The sequence below is a fragment of the Megalobrama amblycephala genome, linkage group LG22 (genome assembly GCF_018812025.1).
Source record: "Megalobrama amblycephala isolate DHTTF-2021 linkage group LG22, ASM1881202v1, whole genome shotgun sequence".
Lineage (NCBI taxonomy): Eukaryota > Metazoa > Chordata > Actinopteri > Cypriniformes > Xenocyprididae > Megalobrama > Megalobrama amblycephala.
Window position 1 is genome coordinate 10,981,666 of NC_063065.1, and position 20,320 is coordinate 11,001,985.

Consider the following 20,320-nt stretch of genomic DNA (forward strand, 5'->3'; position numbering starts at 1 on the left):
TTAAAAGGAATGACACAGAGTCACAAGTCCAGTTTATTTGACAAAATAGTCCAGAAACTCAACAGGTTGAGTGAAAGCGGACAAAGCAAAGCCACAGCTGTGATCCACAGCAGCCACCGAATGGAACAGAGAGGGAATGAGAGGGTAACTAGACCAAGAGAACAAGGAGACATGGAGATTGCTGATCTGGAGAAAGAGAGAGAGAAGAAAAGAGAGAGGTAGACAGAAGGAGAGAACATGAGCTCTAAGATACAGAGGCCGCCATTAAGTAGAAGATTAGGTGAGACAGAGAGTGAGAGGTGTATTTGTGTGTGTGTGGTAAGCTGGGAAGCTCCATGCTGCAGGGTGGGGGTTCCGCCTCAGAGGAATCGCTGTGTGTTTTGGCAGCCTCGCTGGATGGGAAGGAGGGGTAACGGTGCATGCGTGTGTCTGCTGCATCTGTAAGCCACACCTCCCCCATCTCAGGTCTGCAATGGGCATTCCTCCAAAGTGTGTATGCATGTGGGTGGGTGTTTTGTGTTTGTTTTTTCAGTGCCCTCCCTTCTTGCATCGCTGTGGTGCTGACGGATACGCCAAACTCCGATCTCTGGAGACGCAGACGCTAGGACTCAACAAAAACACACATGCAGACACACCAAGAAGCACATCGGCCACCCCCAACTGACACGAATAAGCACAAATGCAACAGACAAGCCATACGCACATCCTTCCCGATATATATGCTCACATAAACGAATGTGCAGATGCATACACGCACCCACATGATATAGAAGTCTTGTGACTCATGATACAGGCACCATTGTCTCTGGCTTCCGCTTCTGGATGCTACTTGGCTCCTTTCACCTGTCCGTTCATGTGTAGTGCATTTCGACTGGCCATTTCGGTATGAGAATATGCCCGCCCACCCCAGCCCTCTGTTTCTGTAAATCCACTCCCTCCGGCCTCATTGGGAGGTGGTGTGTTATGTAGCTCGGCCGAGTGTTGCGCTAGCTGTGCCCAGTTCAGTTTAGTTCAGCTTAAAGGCCACAGCGAGATCACCCAGCACAGGTGTGTCGTTAAAGTCTTTACCAGCTGTTGCTGTGGAGACAGCTACATACTGGGCCGCTGACGGGTGGTGTCGTAGGAGCGGACAACCTGGGACTGAGACACCACGCCATGCTCCTCCTGGGAGAATGCATATCCATCTATTGGGAGAATGAAAAACCAATCGTTAGATTTATTATAGAGAGATTTACATGCATGTTAGCGAAAGCACAATACTGTATGGATGCGCTGATATTATGATATATCACGATTATTTTTCTTACGGTATTTCATTGATTCTATAAGGATAAGTTCATCCAAAAATATGTCGTTCCAAATCCGTAAGACCTTCATTCATCTTCAGAACACAAATTAAGATATTTTTGATGAAATCCAAGAGCTTTCTGACCTCCGATAGACTGCAACATTATTACCACTTTCAAGGCCCAGAAAGGTACATTGTTAAAATAGTCCATGTGACTACAGTGGTTCAACCTTAATGTTATGAAGCGACGAGAATACTTTTTGTGCGCAAAAAAACAAAAAAAAGAATGACTTTATTCATCAATTTCTTCTCTTCCATGTCTGTCTCTTATGCAGTTCATGTAGTAAACACAGTGCAGCGCTTCCAGGTTCAACATTATTGGCCGGCTCCTGCGTCAGCATCACACGCGTGAGTCGTGGTGATCACATGAACAGCGTTGGCCAATACTGAGCTGGCGTTCTGACGTAGAACCAGGGTTCTAAATTAACACCCTCCAACCTGCCAAATGCAGTTTAAAGTTCATAAGTTCACTGGCTAGTAAGTGTTAATAAAAACTTACTAGCCAGTTTGGCCGGTGATGCCCCTGTTTTATAGCTTGTTCAAAATAACCCGCAAATACATTGCAAAAAGCCCGATGAACACACAGCAGCCTGTTGGTTATCGGAGCAATCGTGTAGTGATTATATTCACCAACAGAGGGGGCTGTGCAGCTACACTGTCACTGCTACACTTGGTCGCACGCGCGCCGGTACTTCACGAAGAACGTAACCTGGACCAGAGCAGAGCGCCATTATCATCAGTTATCAAAAGAAACATCGCTATTGGTTTCAACTTTTAAGGTAGTAACATACTATTCATGTTAAATTAAAGTAATACGGTTATGTGTTTTATAACAGGGCTTAAACAAGGTGCGGGATTGTTTTGGACTATTTAAACCTCCTCAGTCACAAAGCAGCAATTTCCACACACGTCTTAACTGTATCACGAGGTGACGGTACACCCAGATATGAATAAATAAAACAATTATAATAAAATAATAATACACTTGCAACTTAGTGCTTAAAATGAGTCTAAAATGCAGAATAATAGTTAAAAATAGTAAATGTTTAAATTTCTGTACAGTAGCCTATAAACAAATTAAAATATTAAATTCAATAATAAATGTTAAAAATATTTGTTAAATGCCATTTTATTTATCTTATCTTATATTTATGTTGTTTTAATTTTGTAATGTGATTTTTCAAAATAGTGTAATACTTTTTTAGTTAGGCTTGGTTAACAGTGTTATTGTTTTTTGGTGAATTGTATTAAAACCAGACCAAAAGTCCTAATAATAAAATTAAAGTAGTCTCAACTTATTAGGGTTTACAGTGAACAATTAAAAAACAAAAACATTCAAAAATGTATTGTCCCCTTTTTTTATTAATAGTTAATAACAAATGAGATTTCGGTGACATTTTGACCACTCAAATAGGAAATGTCCATTTCAGAAATCTGGTCACCTTAGCATGTACGTGAAAGAAAAAACAAAACGAGCAATTTCGTGGTGGGAACTAATCATTTTAAAGTTGAGGCAGTAAAGGACCATGATGTGATTCAAATGATAGATAGATGAAATGTTTGCACACTCTGTGCATATTTTGTTGTATGCATTGTACTTTATATGTGTTTTTCATGCCAACAATGTTAATAAAATGATCAAATGCATTCAGTGGCACTCATAATTTCTCTTATTTTCACCGAAAAAAAAAAAAAAATTGGCTAGTGGAAATTCTGATTGGCTGGTAACTTTAGAAAGTTACCAGCCACATTGGCTGGTGATCAAAAATGTTAATTTAGAACCCTGCGTAGAACGCGGAAGTGCTGCACTGTGTTTACTATGTGAACAGCGTTCATCTTTACTACCTTTCTGGGCCTTGAAAGTGGTAATAACATTGCAGTCTATCGGAGGTCAGCAAGCTCACAGATTTCATCAGAAATATCTTAATTTGTGTTCTGAAGATGAACGAAGGTCTTATGGGTGTGGAACGACATGAGGGTGAGTAATTAATGACAGAAATGTCATTTTTGGGTGAACTAACCCTTTAATATTAGGCTGGCAGTGACCAATAGATAAAACTGATCATAATAAAAAGTCAAATTAAATTTCACATACACATTACAAAACATTAACCCTTTGAGCGGTACGGTCCCACATATGGGATTTTTATTTCAGTGCCCCTGGGCGTACGGTCCCACATATGGGATTTCGAATGTTCAGCGACGTCACATAACTGCCAGATTCAAACTGTGCTTTCGCGCTTTGGCTGCGAGACGGACGCGCGCAGCTCTTGTCATATATCACAGCTATGCAGTGTTTTCAGCCACATAATGTTTCTTTTAAGGTTTCAGACATTTAAATACGCATAAGCACCATTAAAACAATACATTTAGAGTTTATAAAATACACACTGATGTCAGATATCAGCGGAAGCAGCAATAACAATGAATTCAAATATAATTTGCCGACATCTATTCATATCATACACACATAATGGGTCTAAGTAACTATAAAGTTTACTCTATTATTCTTCCAGTTCACCAGCCACTTACTTGCATATATTTCGGGAGAAACTGATGAATTCACCTGCTGTAAATCCGACTGACAGGGCTCTGTGAACTGCAGCGCAAACTAAGATGGCGGCGCCCATCTCGCATTATAGATCAAGATAAAGATCATTTATAAAGGTTTTAAAACAACAAAACACACTCACTTACACATATTTGAGGATCGGAATATCATATAGTTGATGACATGGTAAGCAATTTTGCGAATATTTTAAACAAAGAAAAACAAAATAATAGCGATCCATCTGTCATACAGTGTTATTGTGGCTGCGTTCAGCACTCGTGACACGCATGACGCGTCGCTATGGAAACATTAAAGGCAAACGTTCTAAAATAACGGTCGCCTTAAAAAAAACTCACTCTGGGGGGACAGTTAGAATATTTTAAACTCACGCTCGAAAGGGTTAAACATCAAAAATCTTAGCGACCCAAAACTTTTGGACAGTAGTTTATTTGTGTTTTCTATTAGGTTTCAATTTGCACATTGAAGGAGAATACTGGTTACTATGTGGAAAATGTGTTTGTTAATGAAATATAGAAAATAAATCTTTTAATAAAACTTTTTTTCAGATAGGATAGTGTAGAGTTCGGACAAGAAACCCATCAGGTATAACTGTCTATGACAACTGATAGATTAAAATAATCATTAATTGCAGTCCTAAAATCTATATTTCTTTATTTCCACAATTCAATAAATACAAAAAGTCCTCATCTATATATTGTTTTGGATGCTGGTGTGGGTTTTTCTGGAAACCATCATGTCTAGGCCGGTTCACATGCTAGACCAAGCACCAGCATAGCCAAACTGGTCTTTTTAGCAGTGCACACACAGGTTCTGCAGATGTCAGTGGATGCAAAGCGTAAAAAAAAGGGGCGCACGAGGAACATGCACTTACGTGACACTGTCTGCTGCACAGAGTTTGAGCGTCCCACGCTGGAAGGCGTTTTCCTGAAGACCCGTGTCAGCAGGTGGGCACGCTCGTTCAGACTGGACAGAAAGAGACAGACAGGTTATGCCACCAGTCACAGCACAATTACTGGCTGATATGCTACAGACATCACAGCTAGAGGTCAAATCACATGCATTTCTACAACACAGTGCTCTACTCTGCCGCGTGTCCATCAAGACGAACGCCAGATACTCTTAATGATGTTCACTCGGGCAGAACATACATTTACACACACATACTCGCACGATTCTAAGAAATGGCTTCCCAAAGCACTCATGAACAACATTGAACTTAGCCCTGCGATCCAAAAACATCTCTTTGAATATTTCCACAGCACTAAATCCTCAAGCTTTCCAATCCTTCAAACAAAAACGATCAATATGAGAAGTATTCAACAGCTCTTTATTCTAAAATTAATGTAGCCAATAAAAAAAGTCTCTGGTTGCTATATTAAATGGCAAAATTTCAATTCTGGAAACTGAATCTGATGCCATTTTGCGGCCAGTTTTGAAATGAAGACGAATCGAATAATCCTGACCCCATTTTTGATAAACACGTTCAATGTAAAACAAATCAGTCTGATGTTTCCCTGTAAATCAGATGAAAGCGATCTTTCCCCTCATCCAAAAAGAAAGAGTGATCCGAAAACCAGTTGTTATGGATGAGGGCCAAACTTCTCAAGGTTACAGCTCAAACTCATATTGCGCTACAAAGGGGACCGTTTGCACTGTTATCATTGGGAAGGACGTGGCATTCATTTGGCTGCTCTGTAAAAAAATTCGACAACAGTATATGGGATATGCCAGAACATCGGCCAATGAAAACTACGTCTGCAAAACAGATGACCGGTTGAAAGACGGGGATGATGAATGGATAAATAAAGAAATAAAAGGATGGAATGACGCATAGGCTCGCTGGTAACCGGAGCTCTTTCTTCCTCTGTCGTTTCTCTGGAACGTGGACAATCCTTGGAATATCAGACAGTTGTTTTGATTAATCAAATTTTCAATAACTTATTTTCCTCAGACCGTCCCTCAAGTACGAGTCCAGGCTTGGCTTATACTTCGGAAAATACCTCGCTTTTGTCCGGCAGGGCTAGCTGGGGTCTTCTTAGGTAAACAGATCTGCAAATCTAAACGCTTAGGACGTACTCTTGAATTGTGTCAGCCTCCGCCCAACGATGCTGAATTCAAGCTGAGGGTTAATCATTCAGCAGATTTCTACACTCATTCAGGATGACTAACAACCATTATGCTTTTTACAGCTGGATATTTACTGAAACAAATGAGGTTAAGTGTTCTGCTCTGGGGGAATGAGGGGGTAAACCCAAACAGGGCTTACGTCCAACATCCCTCTGATTAGAAGTCCATTCTGTCAACTCCCTGGCCATAAATTAGTGGCCTAAACACCACGAAACACTCAAAGGTATTACAAAAAACTGTACGAGACTACATGTCCGTCTGCCAAGTTCCTGTCTCATATAGGGCTGTACACCTAGCATAATATCTCTGGGCTAAAACTGTTAAATCCATGCAAACGCTTAACTCAGTCAGCCTCAAATCCACAAACGCACAGCATGGAAACAAACACATGCACAGAGCTACGATCATAAGGAAGCTACACACACACACCCAGTGGTTATAGCTATGCAAACCTGACCAGCTCATGGCTGCCTGACATCGCAGAATGTAAAATGGAAAGAGAAAATGAAAAGTCATAAGATGAAGATGACGCTGAAAGGAAAGCTCAGTGAAGGTGGAAACAGAGGTCACTGCACATCCCTATAGAGGGTCACATTCAGGCAGGCTGCTTCTACCTGCGTACATGCCTGCCTTTGACTCTATGAGTCTATGAATCCTCAGCATTGGGCCTGTGGGTGTTCAGGCAGGGGTTAGAGGATCACAGTGAACACAAATGCAGTCTTTTTCGCAAACACACATCCATAAACTAAGTAAAACAACAATATGAAGGAATAAACAAATGATAAACACAATAAATCAGCTCTAAAACCTAGTGAGCTTCCTCCATAGGCATTTGGATGTGAAGGCTGTTTTAAAAAGATAATGAGTCTGTGTTCTGACGTAGAACCTGGAAGTGCTTGATGTAAATAGCGTAGCAGAAAGACAGAATGATGAATAAAGTTGTAATTTTTGTTTCGTTTTTGCGCACAAAAAGCATTCTCGTTACTTCGTAATATTAAAGGATTAGTCCACTTTCAAATAAAAATTTCCTGATAATTTACTCACCCTCATGTCATCCAAGATGTCCATGTCCTTCTTTCTTCAGTCGAAAAGAAATGAAGGTTTTTGATGAAAATATTCCAGGATTTTTCTCCATATAGTGGACTTCAATGGAGCCCAAACGGTTGAAGGTCAAAATTACAGTTTCAGTGCAGCTTCAAAGCGTTCTACACGATCCCAGATGAGGAATAATGGTCTTATCTAGAGAAACGATTGGTCTTTTTCTAAAAATTTTTTTAAAAATTATATACGTTTTAACCATAGACGCTCATCTTGAACTAGCCCTCTTCTTCCTCTCTATTAGAATTCCAGCAGCGTAGACGATGCTAAGTGTATTACTGCCCTCCACAGGTCAACGTTTGAACTAAATTGTCATACAATATGTTAGTGCAAGTATATAACAGTTAGTTCAAAGAAGAAGAAGAAGAGCGCTAGTTCAAGACCAGTGTCTATGGTTAAAACGTATATCATTTATTATTTTTAGAAAATGACCGATCGTTTCGCTAGATAAGACCCTTATTCTTCGTCTGGTATTGTTTAAAGACTTTTGAAGCTGCACTGAAACTGTAATTTTGACCTTCAACTGTTTGGGGCCAGTTGAAGTCCATTATAAGGAGAATAATCATCAAAAACCTTCATTTCTTTTCGACTGAAGAAAGAAGGACACGGACATCTTGGATGACATGGGGGTGAGTAAATTATCAGGAAATATTTATTGGAAAGTGGACTAATCCTTTAAGGTTGAACCACCGTAGTCACGGTGACTATTTTAAAGATGTTTTTACTACTTTTCTGGAACTTGAATGACGGTACTAACATTGCCTTCTATGGGAGATAAAAAACCTCTCGGAATTTGTGTTCCAAAGATGAACGAAGGTCTTACAGGTGTGGAACGACATCAGGGTGAATAATTAAATGACAGAAATTTCATTTTTGGGTGAACTAACCCTTTAAGATGTTCCATTGCAGTTGGTATGGTGCAACTGCAGGTAACTACCTATGTAGGCAGCGAGTCAGCTCACTAGGTTTTGAAAAACCTATGATTTATGGAACAATTATGCATTTGCCTGCATTTATGTTAAAACATCTTGAAAATCAATCTACGCTTTTTTATCTGCGTTTATAGGTTGATTTATTTCAAAGCATATTTCAGGGACATACCTGCGGCCGCTGGCATCTCTGAGGACGGCTGCCCTTGGGTCCACAGCTCGAGCTTCCAGTTCCTGCACTTCCTCTAGCAAAGTCTTCCTCACTGTTCGTCGTCCTCTGAACGGTGACATGCACACAAAGAGAGACGGTAAGAATAAATTGCCAAATTACATTGTATTTTCTCCATGAATACACTGATGTGTGCATGTGTGTTTTATGTTACTTACGCATTCCAGGCCACATCTTTGAGTAAACATGCTGTTGGCACCAGTATCAGGCCCAGCCAGAAGCTCCAGCACTGCATTACCCTGCCAGCCTAAAAGAGAGATAAACAGATCATCAATTTGAAATCAACGCTCAGCAAACATTGCAACAACCAATCAATGCTGGATTTCTCTCTCCTTGCAACAGCTGTTGACTGACTGTGTCACCTTTGACCTGTTTGAGAGTTTAATTACCCATTTACCTACCGTTGCCGCCTGCTGTTTGCTCTCCTTCCCCGCTGTCTGTTTAATGGCCCAAATTAGAAGTGTCTTTTTCCCACCCTAATGAGCTACTTCTTACAACGAACAATATATAAATGACTAATAATACTTAAACTCATTGCTCAAAACGTAGTAACGGTCTACCAATATTATATGCACACCCAACATATATATATATATATATATATAAAAAATACACACACACACACACACACACACACACACACACACACACACAAAGCCAAATGTCCACTTGTTTTGTTGATTAATTTGTTTTTATTAACACAGATCAATTTAAAAAAATCTTCGGCTCGACCATATTTCCCTGAAGTAACGTTTAATGTTAATCCAACAGGCTGAAGAAACTTCACGGTGTGCAATCAAGTGATCCCACTGTTAAGGATCCTCCACAGCTGATATCCCAGACGGAATCTACTAGACTCCGAAAACCATTAGACGGCATCTCCTCGCGACAGCTGTGCATACACCCCCACACCAACCCTACCGAATTCTCAGACGAGCAGACGCACGAAAATACACACACTGATATACAGAACTGGAAAAAAACATGCATAATGTGTGCTCCCAGCTTGGCCTACATGGAGAGATGGAGAGATTAAGAAATGAACGGCTGGACAGAGAGGGGAAAGAAAAGTCAACGCTGCAGGGTAAAGAGTGAGGGATGTCCCATCTTTTTCTCTCTCTCTGAGAGCAGCTGCTGTGATACTTGAGCACATTCCTGATTTCTGACACAAATCGAATTAATGGGCTGGAGGGCTTCAGAGAGCTCCATCCCACCCCTGACTGCTCCACACTCCCACAGCATGCACACACTAGCTTTGTTCCAAAATCTAGCGATCCGCCTCCTTAGGTAGCATTTTAGGGCTTTCCAATTATGCTGCTTCCAGAGATGTTGCAATCCCAGAAAGAAGCGCAAAACTTTTGGGGAGAAAATTATTAATATATTACAGTATATAATATATTTTAAACATTTTATTAATATACAACAAATATTTGTATTAAATATAATTTATTTAATTTAATACATTTTTAAATGTTTTTGTTATTATTTTTTTATATATGGATTTTTCATATTTTTTAAAGAGAAATACTGATTATAAATATAAATAATACAATACTAAAATGTGTTGATTCAGATTTTTAATTTAATTTTAATTAGGGGTGTCAAGTGATTAAAATTTTTAATATAATTAATTCCATGATGTGGCGATCGCAAATTAATCAAATTTGGCTGAGAAATTACCCTAAAAAGATCATTTAAAGTCATTATTGTGTAAAGCAACAAATAGACATTACAAAAAAGTAGCTTCAGAAAGAAATATTTTATTTGATTCAACAGAATTTATTACAGAATCTATGAGGTTGAGTAAATGAGGACTGAATTTTCATTTTTGTGTGAACAATACATTTGTATTATTTTTTTTTTAGTTAATTTGTTAATTAATATAGAAATATTAAATTATTTTTTTATTAAATTATACTCTGGCTATAAATGTGTGTGTGGCGGTAAGTGTCTTAATGATTAAGTCATTGATTGATTGATTGATTCATTCATTTGATTCAAACAGCCAATTCATTCAGGAGTGAAGTAAATGGTTCTCTTCATGAATGTTCCATTGAATCATTTGTTCACTTGATTCGTTCAAAACGAGGATTCAGAAATGAAACACTGTTGTGTGTTGCTCGGAGATGAACAGTTCTGCTTTCTCTATATTTTCGTTAGCAAAATGGAGCAAAAACAGACAATATTGTGTCTAAAATAACACAATATTAACTTGTTTATTAAACTTGTATAAAGTCAGTATTGCATGTGCACTTGTGCATTTCGGACAAAAATAACACTCGTGTGATATAGCTTAATCATATAATGTAAATATGAGACAAAAACTCAAACAGGGGCATTTTTGCCCCATATCTTGAATTTGAGGGTCATTCTAACTATATTAGTCTCCATCATGCAGTGAGTTGTTGCCCTGCATCATATTCATCATCAATCAACTGTATGAAATGTCAGATGACCTACATAGGGCCTGGGGGCTGGGCAAGTGCGTTAAATGCATTAATAATTTTAACATGTTATTTTTTTACCATGATTAATTCATCTCAATATTTGTGAGTGCTTAATAAGCATATGCTTATTTGTGTGTTTTGTTGGCTTAGTAAAAAGTTAACACCAATCTCTACTGAAATCAAACAAGTTGACTCTTCCATGCACTTTACTTGTTATTGTATAAAATACAGAGTTTTCGCCAAAACAGAGTGTTTCAAATTAATATTCCATTTCAGTTAGGATGCAGAAGACACTGGCTCACTAGGTTATGGAACAGAGCCACTTTGTGTATTTATCCCTGTGGGGACAGGGGAGAAAACTTTGAGTATTCCTCACACACACACACACAGATGTCTGTAGTGTTGCACAAACCAGCCCACCCGCTTAAGTCAACACTTCCAGTGTAGGCCGTAAAAGCCTGGGGCTCGGGTGACCGCGTGGCAGGTGCAGGGAGACTGCAAAATGGGACGGCGGGCCATAAATCTGATATGGAACACCCAGAGAGCAAATCATCCAGGCGCTGGGCTGCAGTCAGATACAGGAGGTGAGTAAAGCACAAACATGAGCAGGTGTGTGTATTTGCACTCACCTGGCCCAACATATCCGGTGCTATAGGAATGGTCGGCCAGATTGCAGAATAGACGGCAAAAAACAACATCCAAAGCACCATGCTGCCCCATACAGCCAGATGAGAAAACTAGAACAAGAGAAAAACAGGTCATGGTCAGTTTCATACTGAATATAGACTTCTTCAACTGTAATGGACACCGTGTGAATTCCAATGCCGCTCTACTTCATCACAAGATCTAGTGTGTGGACAGCTGAACGGACGGGGAGTGTCGGCGTCCCCTCAACACACGGCGGCGGGACAGAGAAATGTCCTGACAAGGCAGCGATACATGTTCCCCATCTATCTAAAGCACTTCCCAGAATATATATATATGATCTTCCTATAGATCCAGACACATAATATCAAGTGCAAAGTGTTCTATAATGTGATCTCCTGTCAATTCAGTAATAACAAATGCTTTGTAGTAAATTTAATGTAGTAGATGGCACTTTCACAAATTTTTATGGTATTTTTGTCTTGTTTTTCCATTATAAATATCTCAAATTCTCAAATCAAGATACATTTACTTGAAAAGGAAAATGACTTTAACTGAATTTATGCTTAAAACAAGGGGAAAAAATTGGTTAAGAAAAATAATCTTGCTCTCCCTTTGAATTAAGATTATTGTTTTTACACAATTGACAGATTTTCTCTCTAGTTTTAAGCATAAACTCTCTTAATTCTTATACATTTTTCAGAAAACAAGAGTTAATATTGTATACTGTATATTAAAAGTAATTTTGCTTCTCAAGTAAATGTATCTTGATTTAAGAATGTTTAGATATTTTACTGGAAAACAAGACAAATACACTCATTTTTTTTGCAGTGTATAGAATCAGACACATGATAACAAGCGCAAAGTGTTCTATAATGTGATCCTCTTTTTACTCCAGATAGAACAAATTCTTTGTAATAAATTTGATGCATTAGACAGCATTTTCATAAGTGCTGCCAGAGACGCTCATTGCTTTGAGTTCTGACGGCAGGCGGTGAAGAGTGTGTGTGTGTGTGTGTGTGTGTGTGTTTGTGTTGGAGGATGGGGACTGACGTACCCTTGTCCATGCTGTGGTCTCCATACCGGCTTTCAGACATACAGTTACCACTACATACTGCACCAGGAAAAGAGAGAGAGAGTCATAAATAACAGTAATGATATGCACTCATCATCCTGGTAAAACGTTCTGTACAGCTTTAACACACAAAACCAGATGAGGGCTTTCACACAGGCATCGACTTACTATCGCCTCTAGCGACTTACTGTTTTAAGACACACAATTACACATTTAGGCCCCTAAAGTAATACTCGTACACACATACAGACACACAGAAGCCTGCGAGGAACATAAAAGAAATACCAGCACACAAAGACTTGACTCCCCATGGGACTCATTCATTACTGTTTTAATGGCCAGAGTCTAGTATCGCCTCCAATGTACTGTATTTAATAGTCTGGGTCACATATATACACATGGCCTCATTTTTATAATGCTTGGCAAAATATTGTTCACTGAAGTGAAATACTGTTTACCGATTGGCTAATGGGGAGGGAACACTAGTGACATCACACATTTACTGTACAGACCAGTGTTGTTTCCTATTTAGAGGCTGAAAGGTGGCATGAAAAGATGTTTTTTTTTAACCAAGTCAGGTTTACAGTCTGTATTGAATGTGAAATAATACAATACATCTTAGCTTTAATATTTTGTGTCAGAGCTTAAAGTCAGCATGAAATTAAAATTCACCCTATTTTCTAAATGCATGTTATTAATCTTATTGTGAACTATTTATCTGAATTTTTTCACTTTTCATAATTCTTTATCAAAACTTTTATGCAGGACGAATCATTTACTCCACTTAAACCCCGCCCCTTTCTTTCAATCAACTACAAACTTGCATCTCCATCTCCATCCAATCAACAACCGATGGATTCAATCAAGTCCCCATCATCCATTTTTTCTTTTTTTAATAATACATTTCACTTGGATGTATGTCAAATATGGAAGATCCGTTTCTATCTCCATTTCATCGTGACTTTAAAGGAGATAAATTAAGAGACAACTTCTCTGAGAGGGTTTTAGCGCATTGAAACTTATCTCTGAGAAATTGCAGCACAGCTATAATCTATAAAAACAGCATGTGTAATAAATCCATTTACTTGAAGTCAATTTCTGGACTTCAAATCACCTGTTGTGAGCAATGTGAGGATTATGACAGTTTAGTGCAATAAAAACCTATTTTTAAAATGCTGGTTGATGGTTTCACCTCAGAGAAGAAATTACATGGATTGTACTTCATGTTGTGTTTTTTAGGGCCCAAGCGAAAATTCGCGCAGGGCCCTCTTGTTCTTCTAAGGATTATTTTTTTTTTTTTTTTTTTTTTTTATTTTTTTTCCGTCTTCCGGGGCTTTTTGGGGGCCTTAACATGCTCAAAAACTCTTGAAAATTGGCACACACATTGGAATCCGCGGCCATTAGGACGCCGGAGAGGCTGGTACCCGGGCGTGGCAGGGGGGCTCGACAGCGCCCCCTTGAAAAAAGTCTGAAAATTTGGTCCATATATTAAACACGCTTGCACGTATTAGTATGAAACTCAGTACACATATAGACCTCATCGGGCCGAACAACTTTCGTGCTCTAAGTTAAACACCACGCCAACAGGAAGTCAGCTATTAAGGGTTGTTTGAAAAACGCATGCTCTGGAATTTGATATACTCCTCCTAGACGATTAATCCGATCGCCACCAAACTCGGTCAGCATGAAGTCAAGACACTGATGATTAAAAATTGCCAGGGGATTTTTGATATCTCGAACGGTTTGGCCGTGGCGAGGCAACGAATTTATGGCGAGAAAAAGGAAACAGGAAATGTGTTATAACGTCTGCATACATATATTGATCTTTATGAAACTTCACGAGTGTGTTCGTTATAGGAGTCTGATCACATGGATGTGACTATTGTGAGTCAAAGTTATAGCGCCACCAACTGGCAGCAGGAAGTGTATCACTTTTTGAAATGTTTTGAGATCACCCTCTTATTTTTACCTGATTTGCTTCAAACTTCATCAGTGTAATGTCAATACACAGCAGATGTAGACCTATGACAGGATTTTTGATATTTGAAATATTGTTGCCATGGCAACAGGTCAAACTGTAATAATATTCTTGAGTGTTTTTGAGGCTCTTAACATGCTTCAAATTGCATGAAACTCGACACACACATCAATATTGTCAACCATAGACATGGACAAAGCCATAGAAATGGGCGTGGTGGAGGGGCTCAGTAGCGCCACCTTTTGACAAAAGTGGGGGGTTAGTTTTTCCTACAATCACCAAACTCGGTACACATATTGTTCTCATCAAGCCGGACAATTTTCTAATTTACATTCATAGCTCCGACCAACAGGAAGTCAGCTATTTTGGTTTGAATGTTAATTTTTTGAAAAAACAGGCTATGAATTTTATACTACTGCTCCTACAGGGTTTATCCAATTTACACCAAACTTTTTTTAACTTGTTGCTAACACATTGAAGTTGTTTAATTGCAAACGGATTTTGGATATCTCAAACGGTTTGGCCGTGGCGAGGCAACGAATTTATGGCAAGAAAAGGGAAACAAAGTGTTATAACTTCTGCATACATTAATTGATTTTGATGAAACTTCGGCTTAGTCTTCGTTGTACAAGGCTGATCACATGGATGTGACTATTGTGATTCAAAGTAATAGCGCCACCAACTGGAAGCAGAAAATGTGTCACTTTCAGCATAAATTGAGATCACCCTCTTATTTTTACCTGATTTGCTTCAAAATTCATCAGAATAATGTTAAAACTTGCACATGTAATCCTTTGAAAATGGGCAGGGAGGAGGGGCTCTATAGTGGCACCTTGTAGTGCAGTAAATGTGGAGTGAATTTGACATAGTCCTTTGATGTTTAACCGTTTTAAGTGCCTATTGCCCGCTGTGCACAGTTGCCCTGAAGCCACCGGGGTGGCGGTGCCACCGGGCTTGGGCCCGCCATCGCTGCTCGCAGCTATATTATTACTCTTGATTTCTCACAACTGTGCTTTTTCTGGGCGAAGCAAACTGCTGGATTTTGGTTAAATAATACATTAAATTTCGATTTGTTTTTTAGCAAACACTATTGTATACCCCCAGAACACTTGAAATATACGACATGTGTAGCATCGGACCGTTTTGTGATATTTTTGTGCTTTTTTTAAAGCTTGATGCTGGTCGCTATTCATGCGAATGGGACATTTTTTTTTATTTCTCCTTTTGTGGTCCAAAAAAGAAAGAAGGGCATTAGAACAACACCAGAGTGAGTAAATAATGACTTAAGGGTGCTTTCACACCTGCCTCATTTAGTTTGGTTGAATCGTACCAGAGTTCGTTTCCCCCTTTGGTGCGGTTCGTTTGGGCAGGTGTGAAAGCAGCAGTCGCACTCGGGTGCGCACTAAAAGCGGACCAAACAAGCGTACCGAGACCTGCTTGAAGAGGTGGTCTCGGTACGCTTTCAAACGAACTCTGGAGCGGTTCGCTTGAGATGTGAAAGCAATCCGACCCAGTTAACGGACCAACGAACCAAATGACATCATAATTCATAACGGAAAATGCGATATAAAAAGCGGTAGTGTCTGATTCTGTGAGTGAGCACATTATTTACCACAGATGTAAACCAACGAGCGCCGCTGTTGTGTAATTGCACTTCTCCGTGTGAGAATGCTGTCCCGACAAAGCCTTTTTCCTGCTCTGCTTCATTATAAAATGTAGCCTATATAGTCTCTCTCGACACGCTGACAGGTCGCCTACTACACAGCGCTGGGAAACCAGAGACAGACCGAGAGAGAGAAAGAGCGCGCGTTTGAATTTGCCGCAGTATTAATATGAATGTAGTACGTTATATAATTTAACAGCGGGAAAGACGGCTACATTTATAAAGTGTTTGCGTGTGTCTCGACAGTTTCAAATAAAGCCACAATAATCTCATGGAGCGAACTTGTCAATCATTATTTTGATGGATGACGCAAAGAAAACTCTGACCAATAAGAGGGCAGTTTTACTCGCATGTGACTTGCCTAAACGCATTTTGGTACGCTTTGAAATGTTGCCATGTGAAAGCGAACCGAACCAAGAAGAAAATGCAACATTGTAACAAATTTATTCCCTATTTCGGACCAAAACAAGCGATCCATAGGTGTAGGGTGAACCATCCCTTTAAAACTGATTATTCAGGGATTTACAAAAGTTTTTGTCAGCTTTTTTCCAGCCTAACCAACTTTGACCTAAAATGTTAACTTAAAGTTAATATTTCAATAATTTAACAACACATTTGCATGTTCACAGTTCTGTGATGTGTTAATGTTTACATGGCACATGTAGGTAAACTCAGAAAAGATTTTTTTATTGTTTATATATATATATAATTAGTTTTATTTTACATTTTTATGATTTAACTCTTTACTAGCTTATCATTAAAGGTGCCCTTGAATGAAAAATTGAATTTATCTTGGCATAGTTAAATAACAAGAGTTCAGTACATGGAAATGACATACAGTGAGTCTCAAACTCCACTGTTTCCTCCTTCTTATATAAATCTCATTTGTTTAAAAGACCTCCGAAGAACAGGCGAATCTCAACATAACACCGACTGTTACGTAACAGTCGGGATCATTAATATGTATGACCCCAATATTTGCATATGCCAGCCCATGTTCCCAACATTATGAAAGGCATTAGACAAGGGCAGCCAGTATTAATGTCTGGATCTGTACACAGCCGAATCATCAGACTAGGTAAGCAAGCAAGGACAATAGCGAAAAATGGCAGATGGAGCAATAATAACTGTCATGATCCATGAAATAATGATATTTTTAGTGATATTTGTAAACTGTCTTTCTAAATGTTTCATTAGCATGTTGCTAATGTACTGTTAAATGTGGTTAAAGTTACCATCGTTTCTTACTGTATTCACGGAGACAAGAGCCGTCGTTATTTTCATTTTTAAACACTTGCACTCTGTATAATTCATAAACACAACTTCATTCTTTATAAATCTCTCTAACAGTTAGCCACGGAGCACTATCAAACTCATTCAGAATCAATGTAAACAATATAACAGTATACAATATTCACATAATCCGACGCATGCATGACGAATACTTTGTAAAGACATTGGCCATTTGAGGGTTATATTAGCGGGTTATATTAGCTGTGTAAACTTTGTTTAGGCACTGTTTAAGGCAAGCGCGAGCTCCGTGGGCGGAGAGCACGAGATTTAAAGGGGCCGCACAGCATAAATCGGCTCATATTTAATGACGCCCCAAAATAGGCAGTTAAAAAAATTAATTTAAAAAAATCTATGGGGTATTTTGAGCTGAAACTTCTCAGACACATTCAGGGGACACCTTAGACTTGTATTACATCTTGTAAAAAAACGTTCGATGGCACCTTTAACTCAGTTTGAGTTTTTGAAAATATGTAGTTTTTCACATCCCTAATTGAAATAAATGCAATTTAAATACTACATTTTAAAAAAAAATTACAAAAAAAATATTACTTCATTCAGTATGTAGTTAGGACCACAAAAACACATTTGTGTAGGAAACACTCATACAGAATATGGACTTTTAAAAGGCCAGAAAAAACTAAATTAACCATTTCAAGAATTTTAAGTAATAGATTAGTTAAAAGACTGAAATGCAGAATTTCAGTCATAAATTGCCCACAAAAACCACTGGTGAGTGGCCTTGTCTCTTTTGATCAGTTTCCTCAGAGAGATCCTTTCTTTCTTGCTCTGAGTTGTGGGATTATTTCACAAGGACTTTTTTCAAGAATAGCCAGCAAAAAGAGACATTAACAAGTTTACAGTGTAAACACTGGCGGCCAACGAATGGAATAACAGCACTAGCAAGGAAATGATGTGTGACCTCTCATTGGCAGAGAGCTACGGAGAAGTAAATGCCACGCTGACAACTCACCGTGTAGACGATGTTCCCCACGAACAGGTAGTCGACACTGTTGCCGTTGTCAAAGGGAGTGTCTGAAGAAACAAAAGGGGCGATGAAAGATACTTAGCAATTGACACACTCAAGCAGGAGTGGTCTACATGTGTGCATGTGAGTGCTTGAGATTACCGTGCTCCAGGACTTTGAGTGGAAACCAGAAGAGAATAATGGAGTGAATGAGAGCATTTATACAGTGACCCCAAAAGACCTGGAAAAAGAGAAAAAGGCAATGAAAGAGAGAGGAAGGGAGGGACAGAAATCAGGGGGAGAGTCAGTCAAGACAAACTAATGCCAAGATACACAAAGCCCACACAAACAGCTTCTCTGCAATTGCACAGCTAGTGAAATGTCCCCCAAATCACCCCTAAAACACACAAACACACACACAAACACGGATCCTCGGCTATAAATGAATGACTGTCTTATTTCAGCCTCATGAATCTCATTATTATCTGGATGGCAGCAGAGCTTCTTCTTGCACTGCTGTTTATCTACAGGGAAATCACAAGTCAAACAACACGCTGACGTTGTGAACCACATCAGACCGTGATAATCAATTATAACAGGATGTAGACAAGCGTGGTGATCATAATAACACTCACTGCAGACTGATTTATACGTCTCACAGTATTTGTTGTGTCAGTATGAGTAATTTGTGACTAAAAATGTGCACTCTTGGTCTAAGGTACCTTAGTGTTAAAACCTTCTGCATTCTGTGTGATGCGGTACAGCTGAGGGAATCGTAACATGTTCTGCTGACTGCATGGCCGGTCAACTATCCCCAGAGTGAAAGGAGGGAGAGCAGTGAAGATCTGAAACATACATGATCATGAGATATGTTATACTGGAACTATAGCTCAGTTACAAAACCAACTGACTTGGAACATTGCAATGAATTCCATTAGCATGTTGCTAAGCTAACTATGCTATACCATAATACTAAGCATATAAATACATAGCAAACAAAATATTGGGTAAAACTCAATTTTTTATTGAAGTAAACTTTTTAATTGTGGCTTTTGGTAAATATTTTGAGTACTTTTTTTTCAGTGACATCAGTGGTCGACTTTTTCAATGGCTGATGCTGATTCCTAGAGAGCAGGTATATGTACACTACTGTCCAAAAGTTTTTTGTTTTTTTTTAAGAAATGTATACTTTTATTTAACAATGATGCATTAAATTGGTCAAAAGTGACAGTAAAGAAATTTATAAATGTTATCAAAGAATTATATTTCAAATATATGCTGTTCTTTTAAACTGTCTATACATATTCTATTAATTTCTATTCAAGAATCTTGAAAAAAGTATCAAGGTTTCCACAAAAACATTAAAGGTGCAATATGTAAGATTTTCTGTCTGCTAGAGGCTGATTCAAAACAAAGGCGTAGCTTGATGACGGCAAGTTTGAGCGCAGAATCTTGGGACATGTGGTTTTCACTTCACAGCCGGTGCAAAAGAATCAGGACAGGACTCGGGAAGAAATCATGTTCATGGGTGCGATTATTAACGTTATTGTAGTATGAAGCAGAGCAGGACCGAGTGTTGTGGGAGCTGAACGAGGCCGTTGCCGCTTCCGCTTTTCCGGTCATGAGTATGAGGTAACACAGCTCTGTTTATCATATTAGATACATTTGAGAGTGTTGAAAATAATGTTATAACGTTACTCTGTGTGTTCACTCGGCGGCTGCTGTGAGACACTTGTTTGAGATCAATTTTAGAATATCATATTAAATGCTGGATGGCTTGTGTTGATAAATGGCATGCAGTTCATTTTAAAACGTATTGTATGATGGAGAAAATTCTGTATTACTGTTTCTAAAAATAAAGCTGCATCTGATTATGCTATATTAGCTACTTCACAAAGTGTTTTTCTCTGAGGCATGGTAAAACATGGTACTTGCAAAAAAAAAAAAAAAAA

The 20,320-nt window shown here is 38.8% G+C and overlaps 1 protein-coding gene across 10 annotated transcripts in view; it reads right to left on the reverse strand.

The window, feature by feature from the left end:
* The window catches only part of atp8a2 (ATPase phospholipid transporting 8A2), a 79,840-nt gene continuing 59,520 nt past the window's right edge, over positions 1–20,320 (reverse strand). For 9 of the 10 annotated variants that reach the window (XM_048174000.1, XM_048174004.1, XM_048174002.1 and 6 more), the window contains 9 exons: positions 19,091–19,213; positions 18,531–18,609; positions 18,375–18,436; positions 12,453–12,509; positions 11,380–11,487; positions 8,462–8,550; positions 8,247–8,351; positions 4,792–4,883; positions 1–1,184 (listed from right to left, as the gene is read on the reverse strand). In XM_048174000.1, coding sequence (XP_048029957.1) covers positions 1,090–1,184; positions 4,792–4,883; positions 8,247–8,351; positions 8,462–8,550; positions 11,380–11,487; positions 12,453–12,509; positions 18,375–18,436; positions 18,531–18,609; positions 19,091–19,213 — 810 coding nt within the window. In that variant the 3' untranslated portion in view covers positions 1–1,089. Of the gene's footprint in view, positions 1,185–4,791; positions 4,884–6,499; positions 6,716–8,246; positions 8,352–8,461; positions 8,551–11,379; positions 11,488–12,452; positions 12,510–18,374; positions 18,437–18,530; positions 18,610–19,090; positions 19,214–20,320 lie in introns of those variants that run through there. The other variant, XM_048174005.1, reaches the window with a different exon arrangement.